The following is a 20,753-nucleotide window of genomic DNA, read 5'->3' as shown; positions in this document are numbered from 1 at the left end:
AATGTTAAAAATGAGCAAAAATCGCGAACCCTTGCATTTAAGTGTTCTGTCCAGAAATCTCGTACTTGCGGCCCATAGTCGCACCTGCGATGCCGCACCTACAGAATTTCCATCGCAAGTGCGGAAATGACTTAAAGGGACTGGGTCCGCATCTGTGAGCAATGAGCCGCACCTGTGTGCCCGCTCCTCCGGAATTCTTCCGCTTCTGTGATCCCTCACGCCCTGACCCCTTCCACTTCTGCGCTCCATCTTCCGCATCTGCGGATGCGCAGATGCGGTTCTACCTCTGCACCTATGACCTCTGGCCTCTTCCTTCCTAACTGCACCTCCGTCCATTGGCTCGCTTCTGCGGGCTCGCAGCTGCGGTCAATGTTGCGCAAGTGCGATTACACCAGGTGCAGTAGCTTCAACTATTCTTCCAAAACCAAATTTGATCTGTTAACCATCCGAAATCAACCCGAGGCCCTCGGGACCTCAACCAAACATACCCACTAGTCCTAAATCACCATACGGACTTAGTCGAGCCCTCAAATTACATCAAACAATACTAAAAATATGAATCACCCTCCAATTCAAACTTAATGAACTTGAAACTTCAAATTTCTACAACCGGTGTCGAAACCTGTTAAACCATGTCCGATTGACCCCAAATTTTGTACACAAGTCATATTCAACATTACGGACCTACTCCAACTTTCGAAATTGGATTTCGACCCCAATATCAAATAGTCCACTACTGGTCAAAATTTTCAAAAATTCGACTTTCGCCATTTCAAGCCTAAATGAGCTACAGACCTCCAAAACATAATCCGGACACGCCCCTAAGTCCAAAATTACCCAACGGAGCTAACGGAACTGACGGAACTCCATTCCAGATTCATCTTCATACAGTTCCGACTACGGTCAAAATCCTAAGACTTAAGCTTCCGTTTTAGGGACTAAGTGTCCCAAGACACTCCGAAACCAAAAACAAGACCTCCCGGCAAGTCACATAAGCAGAAAAAGGTACGGGGAAAATAGTAAACAGGGGATCGGGGCTATTACTTTCAAAACGAACGGCCGGGTCATTACAAAGATGTACCTGCGTCCCGGTTATAGCTGCCCCTTGTTCATGGTGGCCTTAGATTTATAAAACTCTATTTATGTACTTTTCAAACAGACGATGTATTTATTTCATTTCCGCTTTGTAAACTCTATTCTTTGAAACTCATGATTTATACTACCAGTTCTTGAGGAATGTATCAGATTCAGATATTTCTTTACTTAATTGCTTTATAAATTGTTATTGGAATTGGTTAGTGGTTAACTGGCTTACCTAACTGGTTGGGTTAGGTTCCATCACGACTAGTTGGATTTTGGGTCGTGACAGAAAATAAAATTTTAAAGTCTTAAATTCCAGCAAATTGTTCTGGATACAACTTCTCCATTGCTTTACACTTTTGCATTATAATATACTGGCTTATATCGCTTCATAAGTAGCATATTCAGCATAATATACATGATCCAAATAAAATAAGAACTTCAGCTAATTATAATAGAATAGCATCAACAAAAATTATGAAATCCAACTTATTATACATAAAAACGCGCTATAAAAAATATAAACTCCAATCCATTAATCTTTATTTCAATCAATAAATCACTTCAAATCCATAAAAAACTGGATCATACACATCCAGGATAAAATACTGAATAATATCCTCCAACATAATATACAGGAAGCAAAATTTTAAAGTCTTTAATTCCAGCAAATTGTTCTGGATAAAACTTCTCCGTTGTTTTACATTTCTCCATTATAATATACTGGCTTATATAGCTTCATAAGTAGCAGTTCCAGTATAATATATAGGAACCAAACAAAATAAGAACTCCAGCTAATACACTAGAATAGCATCAACAAAAATTATGAAATCCAACTTATTATACATAAAAACACATCATAAAAAATAGAAACTCCAATCCATTAATCTTTATTTCAATCAACAAATCACTTCAAATCCATAAAAAACTGGATTATACACTTCCAGAATAAAATACTAAATAATATCCTTTTAAATGATAGACCTCCAGCATAATATACAAGAAGCAAAATTTTAAAGTCTTTAATTCTAGCAAATTTTTCTGGATACAACTTCTCCATTTTCCCGAATTACCTAAAATTTTGTGGGCCTATCCGAAACAACCTTACCGAATTCATGTAGATGGCGTGGACTATAGCACACGAAAATTTGAAAATCATTTTGAATTCCTATTTTATGGCCCTAAAACGCCAAAAATGGGAAACGGTCATGGCAAACCCATGACTATTATTCATTAGGTCGATTCTGATAGGCTCGAAAACTTTTAGACGATTCAAAACCGGTAGCTCGAATTCATGCAGATGACGTGGACTATAGCACACGAAGATTTGAAAATCGTCGTGAATTCCTGTATTATGGCCCTAAAATGCTAAAAATGAGGAACGTTCATGGCGAACCCATAACTATTGTCATTAGGTTATTTCTGATGGGCCAGCAAAATTTTAGGCGATTTAGAGTCGGTCGCTCGAATTCATGTAGAATCGTCCTCAATTCATTTTTTATGACTTTAAAATTCCAACAAACGAGGAACGGCCATGGCGAACCCATGATTAATTTTCATTAGGTCGTTTCTGATGGGTCCAAAATATTTTAGGCCATTCGGAGTCGGTCGCCCGAATTCATGCAGATGGCGTGGACTATAGCACAGAGAAAAATGGAAATCGTCTTGAATTTCTATTTTATTGCCCTAAAATACCAAAAATCAAGGAACGATCATGGAGAACCCATGACTTTTGTTCATTGGATCGTTTTTATGGGCTTGCAAAATTTTATGCGATTCGGGGTCGGTTGCTCGAATTCATGTTGATGGCGTGGACTATAGTATACAAAAATTTGAAAATCATTTTGAATTCCTATTTTATGGCCCTAAAATACCAAAAATGAGGAATGGGCATGGAAAACCCATAATTATTCTTCATTAGGTCATTTCTGATGGGCCCGTAAAATTTTAGACGATTTAGAGCCGGTCGCCCGAATTCATGCAGATTGCGTGGACTATAGCACATAAAAAAATGCCAAAAACGAGGAACGGTCATGGCGAACCCATGATTATTTTTCATTAGGTCGTTTCTGATGGGCTCGCAAAATTTTAGGCGATTCGGGGTCGGTCTTCCGAATTCATGCAGGTGAATAGACTGTAGCATACGAAAAATTACAAATCTTCCTGAATTCCTATTTTATGGCCCTAAAATACCTAAAAATGATGAACGATCATGGCAAAATGATGAATATTGTTCATTAGGTTATTTCTGTTGGGTCTACAAAATTTTAGGCCATTCGGGCCGGTCGCCCGAATTCATGTAGATGGCGTGGATAGCACACAGAAATTTGGAATTTGTCGTGAATTCATGTTTAATGGACCTAAAATGCCAAAAAATAAGGAACGATCATGGCGAACCCATGACTATTGTTCATTAGATCGTTTCTGATGGGCCCGCAAATTATTTTAGGTAATTCGCAGTCAGTCGCCTAATAAGTGGGGATTTTGACTGCTTATTAACACCTTTTAGTTTTTGTTTTAGTCCGAAAGTATTGAATTGTGTTCCCGGAACTAATGAAAATTATGCAAAATTATAGGAATGCTGAAAATTTGGTCTCTCGAGATGAAATCCGACTAAAAAAGGAGTGTCCTGAAGCATAATACAATAAAGGGCGCAGAAGCACAAATGTGCGATCCGTAGAAGGAATTTTACGGCTGCAAAAGAAATTGCGGACCGCAGAATTCCATCTGCGGCCGCAAAACAAGAAGAAAAATTTACCAGACCTTTCATCAATGTGCGACGCAGAACTGGGCTAAGAGTCAAAGATTAGAGAGTATGCAAAAAGATCAAATCCAGGAGCCTTTGAGAATTGCGGACTGCACAATAATTGTGCGGCCGCAGAAGATTGCTTCGCGGCCGCAGTCCAAAAATGTGCGGCCGCAGAACTCCAGTTCCTGCCAGCCGAAGTAATCTGCAGACCGCACATGAAATTGTGCGGCCGCAGAACCTCCCGAGGAGCATTTTTGTCTGAGATTTTTAGCCCCGTATAAATAGACGTTTTTCACAAAATTAGGTCAAGTTTGAACATCTGAAGTTACTGTAGCTGCTTTTCTTTACTACTTTAGGAAGTTTTACATTATTTTGGTATATTTACATTAAATTTTATCATTTTAATCTTCCATTATGAGTTTAATTGGCTTTTCTTCTTTATTTTATTCAAACCCCATTATGGGTAGCTATACTTTTACTAGGATTGTGACCCAACCCTAGTGTGTAAACCTTGTGGGTATCTAATTTATTGCTTCTTTATGATTGAGTGTTGATTATTTAGCTTAGTTCATGCTTCAATTTTAAAATTAATTGTTGCAAACATTGACTCATGCCTATTTGACTTAGTCTCTACTTGAGAAAGAGGGGCCTAGTCTAGGATAACTTAGCTAACAAGGAATTGGGTCAATTGAGAGATTGATTAACCCAATTAAAGGGTTCAACTTAGAGATAGTAATAACCCGACTTGAGCTCTTACCAACTGTTTTGGTTGATACCCATTTGGAACTTGAGAAAGCCAAATTGGGCAAAATCACTCTCTGGCCGAGAGGTATTGAGTGGGTAATGTAGAGTTGAGAGCTATAATACACCCCAATCAACAAAAAAAGCACTAACGTCTTTATTCCATTAGGCAAACACCTAGGTTATGGTCACAGCCCTAGGCCTTTAAACTATTTGAAAAAACACTAAAAACACTGATTTGCTTCTAGTTTCTTTTCTTAGCTTATAATTGCTAGAGTAAAATTAGAATTAGAAATCAAAACCTGTTGTGGAAGTGCAATTTAGCTATTCCTTTCGCTTTCGTCAAGTGTATACTCCTAACACCCCTAGTAACTCACTGTGGAAATCGACCCCGACTCTTGTTGTGTACTATTCTTCCAACGACCGTTTTCACTTACTATTGAATGCGGATTGGACATGGATCATCGCCCGAATTAATGCAGCTAGCGTGGACTATAGCAAGCAAAAAATTACAAATCGTCCTGAATTCCTATTTTATGGCCCCAAAACGCCAAAAAAAAAAACGAGAAATGGTCATGGTGAACCCATGATTATTGTTCATTAGATCGTTTCTGATTGGCCATAAATTTTAGGTGATTCGGGGCCAGTCGCCCAAACTCATGCAGATGGCGTGGACTATAGCACACGAAAATTTGGAAATCATCTTCAATTCCTGTTTTATGGCCCTAAAACGCCAAAAAATGAGGAACGGTCATGGAGAACCCATGACTATTAGGTCGTTTCTGATGGGCCCACAAAATTTTAAGCGATTTGGGGCCGGTCGCCCGAATTCATGCAGATGGCGTGAACTATAGCACACGAAAATTTAAAAATCGTCTTGAATTCCTTTTTTATGGCCCTAAAACGCCAAAAAACGAGAAACTGTCATGGCGAATCCATGACTATTGCTCATTAGGTCATTTCTGATGGGTCCGTAAAATTTTAGGCGATTCAGAGTCAGTCCGCCCGAATTCATGCAAATGGAGCACACGAAAAATTGCAAATCATCCTAAATTACGTGTTTTATGGCCCTAAAACGCCAAAAAACAAGGAACGATCATGGCAAACCCATGAGTATTGTTCATTAGGTCATTTTTTATGGGTCCGCAATAGTTTAGGCGATTCGAGGCCGGTTGCCCGAATTCATGCAGATGACGTGAACTATAGCACACGAAAATATCGTCCTGAATTCTTGTTTTATGGCCCTAAAACGCCAAAAACGAGGAACGGTCACGGCAAACCCATGACTATTGTTCATTAGGTCGTTTCTGATGGCCCCGAAAAATTTTAGGTGATTCGGGGCCCATACCCTGAATTCATGCATGGCGTGGATTATAGCATACAAAAATTTGGACATCATCCTGATTTTTTGTTTTATGGCCCTAAAACGCCAAAAAAACGATAAAAGATCATGACAAACTTATGACTATTGTTCATTAGATCGTTTATGATGGGCCCGCAAAATTTTAGGCGATCGGGAGCCAATCGAAACATAAAAACAAGACTTCCAAAATACCTAGTTTCTTAACAATACATTTGGGCAGATCAATAAAATTAACGAACTCTATGTGGCTCCAGTTGAACTCAATTATTTTATAGTTTTCTTTCAATAAAGAAAGGAAGTATTTCTAAAAAGAAAAGTTGGTATGGATATATTCAAGTCTTCGGAAAAGAAGCAACTAGTCTTAGTTTAATACGAAGCATCAAATAAAGTACAGTTTGTCATAGTTAATATTTTCCCTCATGAAGAAGAATTTTATGAGATTTGAACTCAATTACTTTCGGTTTCTACAATAAATAAATAAAAAGGAAGTGTTATATAAGTAAATCTTGATATGGAGTGGCAGAAAGAAGAACCTTAACTCACCTTTGCCCACGCGAAATGAGAAAACCAAAAGGAAAAGCCTTTAAGCTCAGGAGGGAAAGGCCACCTAGGTACACAAACTGTGATACCGTCTAAGGGCAGCCCGTGCACAAGGCGTCCCGTATTCACGCAAGGTCGGAAGAAGGATCGCACCCCAAGTGGTGTAATATAGGCAACATACCTTGATGCAAGCATCAAAGGCTAAATTCATTGCTCGAACCCGTGCTCCAAAGCTCCCCTTCAGATTGCGAGATCGTCTGTCTCGTGTAATCATTCAATTGAAAAATCACAAAAAGTTCACAACTAAGCTAATCTTTCCTTCACCAAGTATACCAAAGAACAAACAACTATTCAGATTTAATTCACAACGGAATGAAGATAGTTCATTTTTTCCTTTCACCAAATCTACAACTTGGAGTTCACAGAACTTAAACCTTTCATTCATTTGTATGTAAAGCAGGCAGAAATGTTAACAACTAAGTGTGATGATGGGGCACTCCAAATTAGATAGTTCCATTATTCAGACTGGACTGTTTCGGAAGCATTATTAGTATCCGCTGCGCTCTCTTGCAAAGAAGTCTGATCGTTCTGGTCGGGGACAGTTGGCATCTTTGATTTTTTCTTTTCCTCCTTGAGAATCACTTGCCTGGGCATCACATCTAACATAAAGTTTCCACCATTCCATATAGATGCTGAAACCTTGAGTACTTGGAATACAACATGCAACTTATATGACAAAAATATGGGCACGGTGAGTGCTGTAGTTGCTAGTGTAAATATGGCCTGGAGCAGAATATACATAAACAAGCGATTCTGATCCCCAAGCAAACCACTGACGCGCCACCATATGTTGTTTGCTTTCTTTGCCTTTTTTGAGAGCTCCCTACCAATTGACGAACATAATAGAATCAACACCAACCACAATACAACAGCCAGGAATAAACTAAACACAATGACCCACGATGACGTTCATAGACTAGCACAAAAAGGGACAGATGGAGAAAGAAAGGTGCATACACCCAAAGAAGACTTCATCATAGGCTGCAAAACTTAGACACTGAAATGGCTACCTGTAAGATGTCATAACTTCAGGGTCTCGCAGAAATCTCTGTCGGCGTAGGACATCTACTATGAGATAATAGAGAACCTGCCAGAGAAAATATGCAGCTAATGGGACCCAAAATAGCCAAGTCCAAAGGTAGGATTGGTTTTCTTTGTAAGGCCATGATGCTCGTGCTGGAGTCCCTTCAGGATGCATAGCTCCAAAAAACTCAGGATCCCACCAGCGAATTGTGAAGAAAACCAACCCTGCAAATCAGAATAGTTGGAGGTAATTAATTTAAGCAAGCCAAGAGTTCTTTAAAAATAAATTGGGGAGAAGACACGTACACATTCTAATTCAATGGACAAAGTAAGAATGATGTCAATATGTAATACAATGTCACATAAACATCTTATGATATCTGAACCGAAAGCTTACTACTTCCGGTAAATCACACAATGCAGCACTAAAAAGAGATTAATTATTGAGTGTTTTACATGATTTGCTGCAGCAGAAGTAGACAACTAGATAATTACGACTAAGAATCTCTGACAGACTTTGAAGTATTAGCTTTACTTGTAAGTGATTCACAGAGTGCAGCACTAAAAGGCAATTAATTACTGAGTGTTTGACACGTTTTGCTGCAGCAGAAGTAGAACAACCCGACAATTATAATTAATTAAATCTGACAGACTTAGAAGTATTAGCTTTCAGAGGGATTAAACATCCTCAAAGCATGGCATCAGGCATCCAAAGAAAACTAGAAGTGCCTTTGTAACAATTGACCTAGTGTTGACCTATACTGTACAATGCAAATTAACAAAAACTTAAGGGAAAGATAAATTGATAAAACCAAATATCATTAGCAAAAGGCATGATCATAACAACAATTATCACAAATGAAAAACATGACGCAAACAGAACAAACTCTTCAAGAGGGGAATATTAGTAAATATCATTTTCCCACATCACCTTTTTTCCATTTCATTTTCCTTTTAAGAAAAATCCTTTGCACAACTAAATTTATTGTCTCTTCTGTTGAGCCGAGAGTCTCCCGGAAACAGCCTCTCTACCCTTTTCGGGGTAGGGGTAAGGTCTGCGTACACTCTACTCTCCCCAGACCCCACTAGTGGGATTTAACTGGGTATGATGTTGTTTTTCCTTTGCACAACTAAATTATGGAAGCAGTTATACCTCGAGGCAAATACTTTGGTAATGAAACAAAAAATAGTCAACACTAAGCTATGTAATCAAATAGAAAATGGACAACCCAATACGAAATCTACTTCTAGAAGTTATAAAGTAACACTGAACTCAAAATCCAGATCCTTAGAATGAGACCATGACTAAAATATGGAGACATGGCAGGGCCTCAATGTATATATAAGCATGCATAATCAAAACAAGACATTCTCTTATTTTTAGAATGGAAGTTGTTTTTGTCCATACCCCACTTCACTGGTTTCTATGGTTGAGCGCAAATAACTTGCTATTGCCAGCACTAGGAAAACAGAAGAATGTCCTACTTACCAGGTAAAAGATGGATGAAGACACTGACAATTTTATCAACTGAACTAAAAACTAAGCTACAGCGCCAAACAATCAATGCCCATGCTAAAGGCCCCTGCAGTTATATGTAAGAGGATAAAAATTTAAGAGTAGATAAATCTTAAAGTTAGTATTAAGGACCTTTCAAATATAAGATGTTTACCTCTGCGAACGAGAAACAAACCATGAATAGCTTCTCATTTGTAGGGAAAAACAGAAGCGTAACTACAAAAATTGTGTTTGCATAATAGCAAAAGTCCTGCACAACAAGAAGCCCGAATTCTAATCATTTGTCTAACAACCAGGAATTACTAGACACAGGAAGGAACAGAAACATTATTCCTATGTTTTAAAGATTGAATTCCTTGTCCGAGAGGGTCGCTTGAGTAGAAACGGAAATAGTAGGACTTGAAATTAAGGATTAATATCATAAAACGTTTCACAGATGTTATTTTGACAAACTGATAATGCCGGAACACCAAATGAATATGCCGGTCCATCAGATAATTGTTGTCTGCCTTTCTCCTATAATCATTATGTTTAATCCAGTTTCATTTAAGATCTTGAGTTTACACGCTCTAGTAAAATTAGAATAAATAAATAAATAAATAAATAAATAGAGTTAAAGAGCATGCAATTACAACAGCCAACAACTCAGAATTCCATACTGCAAACTATAACTACGTGAAATCCTTTGCATAGCCCTTCTCCTACCAGTTATGAAACTGCCATTTGAAATATTAAGTTAAAGAACACAAATTGTACAGGTGAAGCTGGGCTTACCAAAAGATAGTAATGCCATTTCTTGTATCTGTAGTAGATCCATCTCAGAGGAACGAAAATGACATAGAACAAACAGTAAACATATCGAATATCCTGTGGCCCTAATCATTGAATCAGCCATTCCATAGTCAAAAAGAAAGCTAACACAAGATACTAAATTAAAATTCAAGAGGAAGCAATTATATAAAGCGAATAGCTAAGACTAGACATTTCACTCACTTGCACCCAGTATAAAGCAAAATGCCCCAAATCCAAGAACACCCATCAGATGTGTCACCTGCAAACACCATGACTCCAATTAATACAACTTTAAAGAAAACATGTGTAATACTGCAGACAAAAATTTAGTCTCCAAGGCTTTGATCTAGTGGTAAGAGCATAGCTTGTGACGTGTGGATTAGGGGCATGTCACGGGTTCGAAACCTGCTATTAAGGGCGGAGCTACTCTTGTCCAAGAGAAGTCATCTGACACCCCTTCACAGAATAATTACTCTAGGTCAAATTTTTATTTTTTATGTAAATATACTATATGTTGAATCCCCTTGGATTCTTCATGTGTTTACTTATATATTTTGAACCCTTAGTAAACAACCTAGCACTGCCACTGTCTATTGCAGACAGAAGCAATTGAGAAGCAAGGGCGGAGCTAGAGTGTCTGTGACAGGTTCGGCCGATCCCAGTAGCTTTGAATTTATTTAAAATTTTATTAAATATATCTAAATTATTAATTTAAAACCCATTAACTTAAAAGAATTAGAATCCCAAAACCATATGTTATGGATTAGAACCCAGTAACTTAGGAATTAAAATCCATAAGTTTCAAATTCAGGAGGGTAGAAGTCGGGGCCATTATCTACAGAGGGCCCTCGGGATTTCTCGCTTATCAAACATTATTGTAGACAAAGATTTGGTTTATGGTGTTAACTCAAAACAGAGAAAAATTCACATAAAACAGCAGAAAAGGCAGTATGTATGCGTGTAATTGTAAATTGCGTGTGTATATGAACTTTAACCTTGTTAATAAATCGTTCATGTTCCTCAGCTCGTTTGGCGATCTTATCAGCTTGTTTTGACAAGATCTGTTTCGTTTTCTCCTTTGTTTTCTACAAACAAAAAGAACAAACACAGATAATTTCTGTACCAACCCATTCAATAATTCCTTCAAACATGTAAACTGCAATAAAACCCACCACGAAAAAACACAAATTCACGCACAAAAACACAAAAATCTATAAAATACGTACCTGAGATCGATCTTTGAAACGTTGTTTGACCTTTCCAAATGAATGTCCATTGCTATCATCCATTGATTCTTCGTTGCTTGACATTTTTGTTCAAAATCTAAAAGGTGATGAAGGGTGCTTTGATGTGGTGCGCGCGGTTCAATATAAACACGGATTCGCTCTGCGTTATCTCTGTCTCGATTTCAGGAATGCTTTTATTGAATCAGAGAATTAAATAAACTTTGAGGATTGATCATTTCTGTTGTTAATCAATCTGGGATTGCCTTCTTTATCAAAAACTGCTTATTTTATTGAATGCTTTGCCCCTTTGTTTTGTTGATGATTTACTTTTTTCAGAGCACACAATCCCATGTACACACGTAAGGCATGATATCTTCATGTATTTCTTTTCTTTACTTTTTTTTTTAAAAAAAAAATTAAATAGGGAAAATGTCCAAATTCTGAAATTCATCCTTATAATATTTGAAATTATTCAATTTTGTTATCATTTATACTTTTAGTTCGTTTATATTCTTGCCCATTAGCAAATTATCTTGTATTTGACATTATTGGAGCTCTAATATCGAACAAGTGGATTCTTAATATCCAAATTCTTTAAGAAAAAAGAATAGAAATTTATAAGTTTTAACTATGATTTAAATTTATCTTATGCTTGAAGCTTATGTCCATAAGGAGTCGAGGATAAAAACAAGATTATCTTTTGATGGCGAGAGCAATATTAAATAAAATAATTCAACTAATGATAAAGTTGCCTAATTTCAAAATATAAAAAAACAAAAACAAATTTAGCAGTTTTAAATAAGTATGTTTACATTGAATCTCAAAGTTGCAAACTCAAAAACAAACGGCAAATATCATTTCATTAAATCTCTCGCCTGAGGACTAACGTTTGGTTGTTAAAAAGATTACACGAGCTTACATGTAAGGCGTAAAAATCTCCTAATGGTGTGGGATTATTCGGAAAAAATCGTACGAGTTCGGTTCAAAGCGAACAATATCACATCATATTAAGAGTATTTATGGACCGTTTAGTTCAACAATGGGTGTCAAAGTCCAGGTTCAGTGAAACGATTATGGCGATGGCAAATTGATGGTGCAGGCTCGATTCGCTTACCCTTACGAGTTTGGAGACACGCTCATAGAAAGAAACTAGTTTGTAGGCTTTGATTGCCATAAATACTCTAACGATATGGGTGAAACACATTGAATCTATGAAATTGATTTGTGAATCGTGGAAATGGCCATGTGGAACGTTGTTCGAGGAAAAGATTGTTGGGTATACGAAAAAAGAGCCCGTTTGAATTGGCTTAAAAAGTGGCTTTGTATGAGAAATACTCCCTCCATTTACTTTTACTTGGCAGGTATACTAAAAATAGATTTTTATTTTTACTTGTCACTTTATGCATATCAAGAGAAGACAAAAAAAAAAATCTGTGTTTTACCGACAGTATTTATTACTCATTTCAATTCATTTTCTCAAATCCAATAAAATATGCATCAATTAATATGGGTATCATGGTAAATTATGCACTTCATTTATTATTTCTCGAGGGGCGTGAAAAGTCAAAATGTACCAAGTAAAAGTGAACAGAGGGAGTAACTTTTAAGCCAAAAAGTAATAAGCTAGGGTTGCCCAACCTATTGCTTTTGGCTTGTTTTAAGTAATTTTTTAACTTATTTTAAGCACTTTTTGACTTTGTCAAATACTAAAAAGAACTTAAAAGCTTATTTGATCAGCTTAAAAGCCAATCCAAACACCTTCAAAGTCCTCATTGATAGCTGAAAAGATTGGGAGCTTACATATAAGATATAGAAATCTCTTAATTGTAAGAGACCTTTTGAAAAAAATCGCACAAACTTAATTTAAAGCGAACAATATCACACTTGTTAAGGTTATCGAATTGTTTTAGCCCAGCATGTTACTTGTTCAATATCTTAAGTGGTTAATAATTATCGAAACGGACTTAATATTCGAATATAAAACATTTGATGATGTATGATATTTCGTGTATAATTAAACTGTCCTCCTTTTTCTCCATTAAATTTCGTGTATTATTAAATTGTCCATTCGAGGATAAGTCATCGAGCTAGCATGTCTCGAACTAAAAATGTCACACGTCAATTATGGACAGGTAGTCGTGGCCCCATTAGCCAGCAAAATGACAATATAGAAATTGGTAGATGACTCATTGACCTGTTTTTTTTTTTTTTTTTTTTTTATATATCATGCTCCTTTATAATTTTGAATTTAAGCAAATGATCATTTTAGGTATCTTATGTATAAAAGACAGATCTCTTACGTGTAAAAGTTAATCTATCATGTGTAAAAAAAAAAAGGATAAGGTCATAAAACTAAAAATAAATTTGTAAAGAACCACAAAACAAATCGACCCCATTTGGAAATGACAATCGAGATGCATTATCTATAAATGGTTAAAAACTAAGCAATTATGCAAGCTAACTATTCATGCTCTAAATTTCTGCTGATAATCGGACTGCAAATATTTGAGGAGTTTTTGACATGAAAGGTGCATAACATGTGAGCATAAATGTAGTGCGTGGTTTCCCTATTGGCCAACCAAATAACTTTGGAGTGAAAAAAGGAGAAAAAAAATTAAAATTCTTATACAAATAAGAAAAAGTCCAAAGTCATACATTATTTTTGGCTTTAGATTCAAAATAATACGTATTCTTTCACATGAACCACTAATAGTCAGTCTTTTTTCTTTAATAAAGTGATGCATTTTTAGTCATAATCATAGACGTTGTTAGTTTTTTAACGAATAAATGATAGCCTAAAGCCAAAAATAATGTATGATTTTGGCCTAAAGCAGGTTGAATTTACTGTTTGTTTTTTCTGGTTGAAATACATAGTATATACTCTCTCCGATCCACTTTAAGTGAGCTTTTGGCTGTTTTCACACATATTAATGAATCCATCTTTTAGCATTAATTAACAATATAATTGACCATATTATTCTTAATTTGTTCATTGAAAATACAAGAAATACTCCTATGCTCTTTACTGCAAGTGCAAGTTTGAAAAAAAGAAGGTAATTATTTATTGATATTTGAAAAAATCAAATATTATGGACCCAGAGGTGGACCCAGAATTTGAGGACGACGGGGGCACCACTGTGTGCTAATCAGTAGCGATAAAATTCGGCATGCAACTCTTTGAAAACTTAATGATTATATTGACTTATCTTCCAAGTATAAACAAAAAGAAGTTCTAAAGAAAAAAAAGCACCGAACAAAGAGAGATTTCTTAGCAAAATGGGTGCTATGGGAAGGAAAAGTGTTTGATTAAGCATGTTTCGCACTTTAAATTTTTTAATTTTTTTAAAAATAAAATAAAGGGTCACTGATCATAAGGGCGTTCAAAAATTAAAGAAATCAAGATTAAGCGTATGTTAATAGTAAAAAAAAAACTAAAGAAGAGTCTTAAACTCTTAAATTCCACTGTCGAGTCTGATTCAAAGTGATTGATGAAGAAGGTTGTGGTATAAGAATTTGTATTTTTCTATTTGTGGAGTAATAAATTACAATTTAAAGCTTTTTACTTTAATTTTAAGGGATGAATTTGAAAAAATATTTAATTAAGTTGACTGTTATGTATTATAAAGTTAGAACTAAACCATAATTGAATTAAAAGAAAAAGAATAAAGAAAAAAATAAAATAATTTGTTATTAAGTATAAAGAAAGTACGTTGTATTCGATTAAATAAAAAAGTTGAAGACGAATTCGAACTCGGATCATATAGTAAACTAGGGAATTGAAGCTCCCAACATAACCACTTCCTCCGTCTGCCTTTTTTGTGTCCGGGAACATAACTAAAATATTTAAGGGGTCCTATATATATGTACAGATATATATAACATATATATATATACAAAGTTTTTGCCGAGACTAACGGGGTCCCGTGACCCCTCTACATACAACGTAGGTCCGCCTCTGTGTGGACCACAGAAAATCAATTAAAATGGATCGAAGGGAGTACTAATTATACATGATTGTATACATATTTTACATGGACTATATATATGTTATATATTCGTCCATTATTTTTATTTAAGCGGTTGAATGAATAATTATTTGATTAATAAATAAATAAAAAGAACCTTGGCTATCTTCTAGAATTTGAAGTTTCCACTTTCCAAGGACAACAATAGCTTCTGATTTTTGTTTCTCCAAACCCCAATGAGACATTAAAAGCTCACAATCTGCTACAGTAGTAGTATTCAATTCTCAATTAAAACGAAATGGCTTTTCATCCATAATAAATAATCCTAGTAATAAAAGCCTTTAATGGGAAGCGACTTGCATCCATAAAAGGAAAATTTTCAGAAATGTACCAAGTCCTATTATCTCTATAACGTTTTGTTACACAAGTCTATTTTGCTAAACACACATAGGAAGTTCAATTTTTTTGAGACATTGGACTTGAGCAATATTGCAAAGTTTTAATTCATTTAAGTTGAAATTTAAATAATCGAGCACCTTAATTCGATTTAAAAATCACTATTATATGTTAGTTTGTTGGATTATGTTGAAAGATTAAACTGAAAACTCCATGGATAATCATTGAAGCTTGCTTAAGCTTGAATTCCAAAATTTTGGGTTTTCAAAATTGAAATTTATTTCGAGTGAGTGTTGTTTGAATAGATTAGGTACATCATAAGGAGTTTGAATCTCAGTTTTTGGATCATTTGGTGGAGTTTTGAGGTAGTTTGAATTGAAATTTAGAAGTAAAAGATGAACATGGAAAAAGATGATATGTGTATCACACTGTGTATCATTTGTGTATCGCATATGTATCATATGCATATCAAATATGTATCACATGTATATCCATGTATATCTATGTGTAAGATATATGCACGATACGCGTTTGATACACGTGTCGCATAAGTATTTTTTTAACTCGATTGTAATTACGAATTTTGATATCAAACCAGTTCAAATCACCATCAATCGTACTCGAGTTTTGTATATTACCTCATCTACATGTTTTCAACAAATTTCAACTATACCCATTGAAAATTCTTTTTTGCCTAATTTTTTAATATTGTATATCATTGGTAATGAATTTTGACTCCAAATTAGTCTAACTCACCTTCAAACTTCGTCAAAATTTGTATATTGCCTTATCCATATATTTTCAACAAATCGCAACAATACCCATTGAAAAAAAATTGCCTATATTTTTTTGAATGTTGTATAACGTTGATAATTTTTTTGCCTATTTTGATAATATGACTAAAATAACTAGCTGTTGGTAAATAGTGTCTTTTTTGGGTACACTCCCGTAAAATTCCCATTTCGATTTTTAAAAAAAAATTTAAGTTATCATCAATTTTGAAATAATTCTCATGCTATGGTAGAAATTTATCCACACTCGACCTTAAACAAAAATAATTTAGTGACTTTTGTAATATTTAATATGAGAAAAGGTATAAGTTGCCCCTTAAACTTATCCGGCAAAGTCATTTACACACTTTAACTTTACGGACGACCCATCCCCCATTGTTCTTGTTTGAAGCGAATTTATTTACCCTCTAATATGTCACAACCATATCCGATCAAAACTGAATTTTACACGTGCTGACACGTGTCGTTACCATATTTTTTTCCTTTTTAATTTTTTTTTCACTAGTCACTAGAATAAACCCTTCCCTTCAGTCCGCCCCATTTTTTCCTCTTTTCTTCATTCCGGCGTTTGTTCCCCCCTTAAGTAGACTACTCGAAATAATATAAAAAATAATGAAAGAATTTGGAAATTAGCTACATCTAATTAGGAACCCGTAAATTATTTGTCAAGCCTATTGGATATTATAAGAAAAGTTCATGTGCTGATGATTAGAATGGAAAATGCCATGTTATTGTTCTTTATAGCTTCTCATGTTCTATGTCATGATTAATCTTTTGGGTATGGAGGGAAATGAGGGAGACTAGTATCGAAAGGGCCAACAATAGAAATGAGAATGTAGGCTGTTGGTGGAGTTTGGAATTTTCGTTGACGGAGAGGTTTATGTGAGGTGATGGAGATGATGAAAATAGGAGTGAAAGAGGTCGGGTGGTGATAATAATTTTCCAGCCAAACACCGGCCAAATCTTAGTCAGACAATTATGGTGGTTTCACCATTGAAGACCACAGTAGACCTTAAGATTAAGGAGAACAGAAAAAGAAGAAAAGGATAAAAGAAAAGAGAGAGTAAAGAATAAGAAAAAATAAAATATAAATTTTTAAGAATCAATAATTAAGTATAATTAGCTAATAACACCCAATTGAAATATGACACGTGTACAAATTAGTTAGTTTTTCGCAATTTCTTGCTTTCAAGCGCTTATGGGAATGTGAAGACACATTCTTTGCCAAGTCACCTTTTAGGCGGTAAAATAAATTTGCTTCAAACAAAAACAATGGGGTGATGGGTCGCCCATAAAATTAAAGCGTGTAAATGACTTTGCCGGACAAGTTTAAGGGGCAACTTATGCCTTTTCTCTATTTAATATATATGATACTTAGACAAAGTTGACTGTTTTTTGTTGTTTAAAAAAAAAAAAACAATTAGTGATAATACATGAAATTAACCAACGTTTTACATCTTATATGTTTGTTGACCTCAAAATTTCCACAATCGACACTACATATGTATATAATCTTTTTGAAATAATTTAATTCACATGATATATTATTTTCACTAAAATATTTTCTATATCCAAATAACATAAAGAAATCTAATTTTCATAAATGTACTTTTCTTTTTAAAATTTGTTTTCTCTACCAAAGTCATGTCTTAGATCCAAACAGAGCTTAAGTAAATCGAAAATTGATTTGAAACCATTGGCGCTGAAATTTGAATATATTGGCTGGGCCACGTTGGAAAAAGCAAAACAAATCTGTCCACGTTTGATAAGCATAGGCTCTCCCTTGTTGAAAAAAGGTTCATCATTGTCTAATCATAGGTGGGAAAGGAGCAAAGAAAATTAAATGTTACAAAAGGTTAAATATTTAATTTAAGAAAATTAGGAAATACAGTATTTTACTTTATCAATGCTTTTTACGATGGAATTCGTCAATGTTATACTAGGGGTGTCAAATGCATATTTGAAAACCGACTAAACCGACCGAATCGTACCGTATCGAACCAACTTTTAGGTTTCTATTAATAAAACCGTACGTTTTTATATAAATCTACACCAATAATTAGGGTAGATTTTTTATTTTATGAAAATAAATCGAAAAAATACGAAGCGTATCGAATAAATTACATGTGAAAAATATATATGTTAAGATTAAAAATAAATTAAATTTTACACTATTGTAGAGTAGTTGATGGATCTACACTCTCGCCATCTTTCATGTTTTCTTAATTATCACAATTTAAATAGTAAAATTGTCTAAATTTTTTTGCTAAGTCCTATAAAAATATGTATGTTATGACATTCTACTTTTACTAGTAATTTTGGTGTGATTATATCATACATTAATGATAAGTTAGGTACAAAAAAAAAAAAGCAATTAAAAAATGGAAGGTAAGCCGAACGAGCATTTTCTCCAACTTCCAATGCTTAAAATTGAAGAACAGTCAAATTCGATATTTTGCATTAATTCGCTTTCTCCCTCATATGTTCAAAATATTTCTTTCTTTATCTTTTGCCTTTTCTTTCCAAACCAAAGTTTTTTTCTTTATCTTTTGCCTGTTTTACTATCTTTTTTAAAAGGAAGTAAATTTTTTGATGAAGAATATACCATGAATATGGTGATAAATTCAAGTTGATCTTCCTCACATATGTATAGCAAGAGAATTAATTATTTTCCAAATAAAACTTGACACACTAAGAGCTATTACTTATTACTTTTTCTAATTAAGTTGAATATAGTTTTCGTTTTTTACTTAAACAATTAACACATTTAATTAATTTGGTAGCATACAAAGTTAAGGATGACAAACAAATAAGAAACAATGTGATGTTATTAATTACATTGACTTTTTTGGCCAGAAATAAGCTTAGCAAATCAGGATGAAGTTCAGCGCAATTAATTTTCTCCTTTTTTCGTTAAAACTTGACTTCATTGATAAAATCAAAATGTAAAAATATGATCATGTTATGAATATGTCAAAGTGGATGTCCATTGAATACTCTTAGACATTCCTATTCCATGAACTATTTGAGTTCATGTACTTAATTAATTCATCACTTAATATTTGTAACCTTTAAGTGTATTCTTGTAACTTTTCATGTATCTTATATCCTATAAATAGAGTATTTTTTATCCTATGAAGTACACAGAAGAAACATACTTGAATAAGATAACTTCTACATTCTCCTCATATACATCTTGTCTCCGTTAGTATATTATTCTATTTTGCTCTCATTTCTTAATACGTTATCAGCACGAGGTTCTAACCAACTGAGGCTATCTGCTTCATCCGAATTTTATCTTCTTTCTAAAAGAGGTAGTCAATTTCTTTTCCGATTCAGGTATACATTCCTATGTTTATAATGTTTCTATTAGAATCTTTCTTTAACCTGCAATTTAATTACTATGTGCATAACTTGTTTTGAATATGATTATAATAATTGCATTGGTATGAAAATAATAAGTTTCGGTTAAATTGATATTTTATTATATAAACTACGAAAAATTTTAATCCTACACATAAATAAATAAGTATTAAAATTGAATTACAATAATTAGACTAATTAAGCCCGCATCCAAATATTCTAACAGAATATGCATTTAGAAGGAATTCTTGCAAAAATTTCAAAAGGTATAAATGTGTCTCCAATAAATTTATCACCTAAGTGTACAAACTAATTAATGACTTTAAAATTAACGACTGAACTATTAGATGAATCGTATTGAATGTTGAAACTTGTCAGAATTGATATCATCTAGTTTTATGCCTACTTAGCTTATTGAAATGTATTTTAAGTAGAACAAAATTATACTAGTACATATTAATTCAACTTATTTATTCTATGAAAATATACTTACATGTCTAAAATTTTTGTGGGTAATATTAAACACTAATTTATCATCACACTACACATAATTGTTTGTTTGATAATTTTACATATAGAATATTAATACACGATTATGTACTGCACTGAATTGATAATAATTATTGTCATTCTAATTCACTTATTTCTATGATAGTTTTCACTATGTCGAATTTGTCAAAACTTGAATTTATGGCACTTGACATCTCTGGGAATAACTATTTGCCATGGGTACTTGATGCTTAAATTCACCTTGACGCTAAAGGTCTTGGTGACTCTATTAAAGAAGAAAATAAAACATCAAGTCAGGATAAGGCGAAAGCCATGATTTTTCTTTGCCATCATCTCGATGAAGGATTAAAAAGTAAATATTTAACCTTGAAACATCCATTTCAATTATGGACTAGTTTGAAGGAATGATATGACCACTTAAAGGCCACGGTATTGCCAAGAGCTCGTCGTGAGTGGATGCACTTATGACTACAAGATTATAAGACCATAAGTGAATATAATTCTGATGTATATAGAATAATTTCCCAACTAAAATTATGTGGGGAACCTATGAATGATGAGGACTTGCTGGAAAAGACTCTTTCCACTTTTCATGCATCAAATATGGTGTTACAGCAGCAATACCGTGAAAAGGGCTT

At 34.3% G+C, this 20,753-nt stretch overlaps 1 protein-coding gene across 1 annotated transcript; it reads right to left on the bottom strand.

The window, feature by feature from the left end:
• Window positions 1-6,803: 6,803 nt before the first annotated feature.
• On the bottom strand, window positions 6,804-11,445 carry LOC107789228 (glycerophosphocholine acyltransferase 1-like). The gene is made up of 8 exons (XM_016611001.2): window positions 11,091-11,445; window positions 10,860-10,949; window positions 10,066-10,123; window positions 9,847-9,947; window positions 9,227-9,322; window positions 9,046-9,139; window positions 7,544-7,781; window positions 6,804-7,356 (listed from the first exon to the last, which is right to left on the bottom strand). The coding sequence occupies exons 1-8, from the start codon at window positions 11,172-11,174 to the stop codon at window positions 6,990-6,992; spliced, it is 1,128 nt and encodes a 375-aa protein (XP_016466487.2). The 5' UTR covers window positions 11,175-11,445; the 3' UTR covers window positions 6,804-6,989.
• Window positions 11,446-20,753: the final 9,308 nt, after the last annotated feature.

Source organism: Nicotiana tabacum, chromosome 2 (genome assembly GCF_000715075.1).
Source record: "Nicotiana tabacum cultivar K326 chromosome 2, ASM71507v2, whole genome shotgun sequence".
In the NCBI taxonomy this organism is placed as follows: domain Eukaryota; kingdom Viridiplantae; phylum Streptophyta; class Magnoliopsida; order Solanales; family Solanaceae; genus Nicotiana; species Nicotiana tabacum.
This window is presented reverse-complemented; position numbering and strand designations above follow the sequence as displayed.